We start from the raw sequence: 4,771 nt of genomic DNA, 5'->3' as shown, positions 1-4,771 counted from the left end.
CAGCAGGAACCCACTTTCACTGTGTGTGAGAGAATACTAAGGAAAGAGATAAGAATATATATGAGATTTCTTATTAAAGTAGTTAATTCCATTGGCCTCTTGGTATTTTGATGCTGAAATTAAAATATGTGCTTCCCCTGAAACATCATCCTGAAAAATCATTGGGGTAACATTGATGCTCCTGATATGGATGTTTATGTAGCTGGGTTTTCTTCAATGGACTGGATCTTGGAAGATGTTACTCGGCCATGCTCATCTAATTCCTCGATGATTGTTTTAACTACTCTCGTTTTCTTTGGATCTAAAGATGAAAAAAAAAGATAAATGTTAGAAAAGCTTCTAATATAGGAACAATATATTTACTTTCAGGCCATAAAAATAAGATTCTTCCTATAACATGGTCATCTGAGCATTATCTGGCATGACATTTGTACTTACAATTTTCTGCTTAATCTCCTTAGAGCAGTCAAATGGAAATGTTACCTTGGAATTTATATACTTTCTAACAATGAATTCTCATCCAAACCAACAAAAGGCTGTAGATCGGTCTGCATAGGAAGAATTGGCAGCCATGTTTCATGCTTTAATGTGCAACAGGAAGTGCATGAAGAAGTAAGAAGATAGGATCTTTCTCACAAAAATGTTTAATTATCCATCCTATTTGTGGATTGTGACAACTATGCATAACATTAAACCAATCATATCTGCAGATAGCCAGATGAATCAGAAATATTTTTAATGTAGATCATATAGTATCAGTGAGACAGTATGATGTTGTACTTAGAGCATTGGACTTTCACCCAAAGGTATCTCTCAGGGTTATGAGGACAGCTATTGGGGAGAATGTTGCAAGCCCCTTTGTGTCCCCATTGGAGAGAAAAGTGGAGTATTAATGTAGTAAATAAAGAAATAAATAAACAAATAAGTTGTTTGGGGAAGCAGAACAAGGCTTTGTGTATCAGAAACCTAAAATCTTATTCATGGGACTATCCACAGAAAAAGTCAAAGATAATCAACAGAGTAGCAGAAAAAATAGTTACCCAAGTGCCAAAATCTATTACTATAGGCTTAGCCCAGTAATAACATAAATTAAAAACAAATTCAGGAATGATATTTACCTTTGGCTCTGGGCTTTGTGTCAGAATGTGTAGATACAGTTCCTCTAGAACCTGATTCTGTGTCAGATCCAGCAGTGACTTCAACACCAGGTGTTGAGGTTCTTAATCCTGAGCTTGTTCCAGAGCCTAGATTTCTTGATCCTCGATCTTTGCTACCATCATATACAGATTCACTGTTGATAAGTAAGGGGGGTTGTTCTAGTTATTCTTCTGTAATTATATTTCCAGCATTTTTACTATATGCTTTGATCAAAAATGCTTACATCTAGAGAAAACCTGAATCATGGTCACGTTGCACACACTCTGTGTTGGATACACAGTAAACCAATTTCCAGTGTGATGCTGTGATAAATGGAAAATAAGTGTTGAGGTAGAAAATTTTAATTATTGGTTTAGAAAAGATGATTGCATTTTCAGATAGGGGGAATATAGAGAGAATTTAAAGTGAGAAACACCAGTGATCCAACTGTCCATATAGTTTTAGCATAGGCTTCCAGTATCTTTGGAGGCCATCTCTCCTGGCCATGATATTTGAGATCACTTAAATGGTAGATGCTGTGTATCAGAGTTGGGACCTCATACACGCAAATATTATCACTGTATGTTTTACTGTTTTTCATGTGAAGCTGTACAAGATGGCAGTTTGTAAAGGCTTTTCCACTGGGATTAATCAAGGAACTATGCTATAATTGTGTAAAAGAGTAAAATAGCGATACAGAATAAGAGGTGTGTTTTTCATGGCTTGAAATATGTCAGTCTATTTCTCAACATTAAACATTTCTAATGACATCCACATTCTGGGTCCTGCTGGTAACTTCCATACTTCCTCTCACTGGAGCATCATCCTGATTATGGTTTCTCTTCAACTGTATGCTCGTCAATGGAGAATAAATATGGTTTACTGTTAGTTTAAAACTCAACTATAAATAACTGTGAGGTGACCATGTCTGCTTAGACAAGGAACCATAGACATAGGCTGTGGTCACACACACTAAATAATCCACTTTCAATCCACTTTCAGTGCACTTTCCAGCTGGATTTTTACTGTGTGAACTGCCAATGTCCAGTTGGACAGCGGATTGAAAGTGGAATGAAAGTGGATTATTTAGCGTGTGTGACTGCAGCCTATGGGTTTATGTGCCCTTGAAGTTGTGGCAGAACTGTTATGAGCTGAACTGTTGCATGAAGAGAAATTTAGGTGTTTAGAGAGAAAAAATCACTCTTGAGGTTGCATTGGACAGCTCAGTGACAGTGCCACTATACTCCAGTTGGTTGCTCATTTATGCTGGCCAGGGGTACATCCAACATACAATTCATAGAACTAACACCAAAAAATGATGTCCTCATCATCATAGGGGACTGGAATGCTAAAGTAGGAAGTCAAAAGGTAACCGGAATAACAGACAAGTTTGGCCTTGGAAAGCAAAATGAAGCAGGGCAAAGGTTAACAGAGTTTTGTCAAGAGAACACACTGGTCATAGCGAACACCCTTTTCCAACAACCTAAGAGACGACTCTACACATGGACATCACCAGATGGGCAACACCGAAATCAGATTGACTATATAATTTGCAGTCAAAGATGGAGAAGCTCTATCCAGTCAGTAAAAACAAGACCTGGAGCTGACTGTGGCTCAGATCATGAGCTACTCATTGCAAAATTCAGACTTAAACTGAAGAAAATCGGGAAAACCACGAGGCCATTCAGGTTTGACCTAGATCGCATCCCTGATGAATATACAGTAGAGGTGAAGAATAGATTCAAGGGTCTGGATTTGATAGATAGAGTGCCTGAAGAACTATGGACAGAGGTTCGTGACATCGTACAGGAGGCAGCAATCACCACCATACCAAAGAAAAAGAAATGCAAGAAAGCAAAATGGCTTTCTGATGAGGCTTTACAAATAGCAGAGGAAAGAAGGAAAGCGAAAGGCAAAGGCGAAAAGGAAAGATTTACCCAACTGAACGCAGATTTCCAGAGAACAGCAAGGAGAGATAAGGAGGCCTTCCTGAATGAACAGTGCAAAGTAATAGAAGAAAACAATAGAATGGGAAGGACTAGAGATCTCTTCAAGAAAATTGGAGAAATCAAGGGAGCGTTCCATGCAAAGCTGGCCATGATAAAGGACAAAAACGGTAGGGACCTAACAGAAGCAGAAGAGATTAGGAAAAGATGGCAAGAATACACAGAAGAACTATACAAGAAAGACCTCGATGTCCTTGACAACCACGACGGTATAATCACTGACCTCGAGCCAGACATCCTGGAATGTGAAGTTAAATGGGCCTTAGAAAGCATTACTAACAACAAAGCTAGTGGAGGTGATGGTATCCCAGCTGAGCTATTCAAAGTCTTAGAAGAGGATGCTGTTAAAGTTCTGCACTCCATTTGCCAGCAAATTTGGAAAACGCAACAGTGGCCACAGGATTGGAAAAGATCAGTATACATTCCAATCCCAAAGAAGGGCAATGCCAAGGAATGTTCAAACTATCGCACAATTGCACTCATATCACACGCTAGCAAGGTCATGCTCAAGATCCTACAAGCTAGGCTTCAACAGTACGTGGATAGAGAACTACCAGAAGTACAAGCTGGGTTTCGAAGAGGTAGAGGAACGAGAGATCATATTGCCAACATTCGCTGGATTATGGAGAAAGCAAGAGAGTACCAGAAAAATATCTACTTCTGCTTCATTGACTATGCTAAAGCCTTTGACTGTGTGGATCACAACAAACTATGGCAGGTCCTTAAAGAGATGGGAGTACCAGACCACCTCACATGTCTCTTGAGAAACCTGTATAAGGGCCAAGAAGCGACAGTTAGAACCGGATACGGAACAACTGATTGGTTCAGCATAGGAAAAGGAGTACGACAAGGATGTATACTGTCACCTTGCTTATTTAATATATATGCAGAGTACATCATGCGAAATGCTGGCCTGGATGAATCACAAGCGGGAATTAAGATTGCTGGGGAAAAGATCAACAACCTCAGATATGCAGATGATACCACTCTAATGGCTGAAAGTGAAGAGGATCTAAAGAGCCTCTTGCTCAGAGTAAAAGAGGAGAGCGCAAAAGTGGGCTTGAAGCTCAACATCAAAAAAACTAAGATCATGGCATCCGGCCCCATCACTCCTTGGCAAATAGAAGGGGAAGCTGTGGAAGTAGTGACAGACTTCACGTTCCTGGGATCCCAGATCACCGCAGACTGTGACTGCAGCCATGAAATTAAAAGACGCCTGCTCCTTGGGAGGAAAGCGATGGCGAACCTAAACAGCATGATAAAAAGTAGAGACATCACCCTGCCAACAAAAGTCCGCATGGTCAAAGCAATGGTATTCCCAGTAGTCATGTATGGCTGCGAGAGCTGGACTATAAGGAAGGCCGAGCGCCGAAGAATAGATTCTTTTGAACTATGGTGCTGGAGAAGACTCTTGAGAGTCCCTTGGACTGCAAGAAGAACAAATCAGTCAATCCTCAAAGAAATCAACCCTGACTGTTCCCTGGAAGGCCAGATAATGAAACTGAAGCTCAAATACTTTGGCCACCAAATGAGAAGGGAGCACTCACTGGAGAAGACCCTGATGCTGGGAAAGATTGAAGGTCAAAGAAGACGGGGACGGCAAAGGATGAGATGGTTAGACAGTGTCA

General features: G+C 40.4%; 1 protein-coding gene across 1 annotated transcript in view; it reads right to left on the bottom strand.

The window, feature by feature from the left end:
- Positions 1-194: 194 nt before the first annotated feature.
- The window catches only part of LOC107107332 (keratin, type I cytoskeletal 10-like), a 27,697-nt gene continuing 23,120 nt past the window's right edge, over positions 195-4,771 (bottom strand). Inside the window, exons 7-8 of the mRNA XM_015407614.1 lie at positions 1,163-1,252; positions 195-312 (exon numbers count right to left, since the gene is read on the bottom strand). Coding sequence (XP_015263100.1) covers positions 195-312; positions 1,163-1,252 — 208 coding nt within the window. The remainder of the gene's footprint in view (positions 313-1,162; positions 1,253-4,771) is intronic.

The sequence above is a fragment of the Gekko japonicus genome, unplaced genomic scaffold (genome assembly GCF_001447785.1).
Source record: "Gekko japonicus isolate JY-2015 unplaced genomic scaffold, Gekko_japonicus_V1.1 scaffold1363, whole genome shotgun sequence".
In the NCBI taxonomy this organism is placed as follows: domain Eukaryota; kingdom Metazoa; phylum Chordata; class Lepidosauria; order Squamata; family Gekkonidae; genus Gekko; species Gekko japonicus.
Note: the sequence above shows the minus strand (reverse complement) of the source record. Positions and strands in the feature narration are given on the sequence as shown.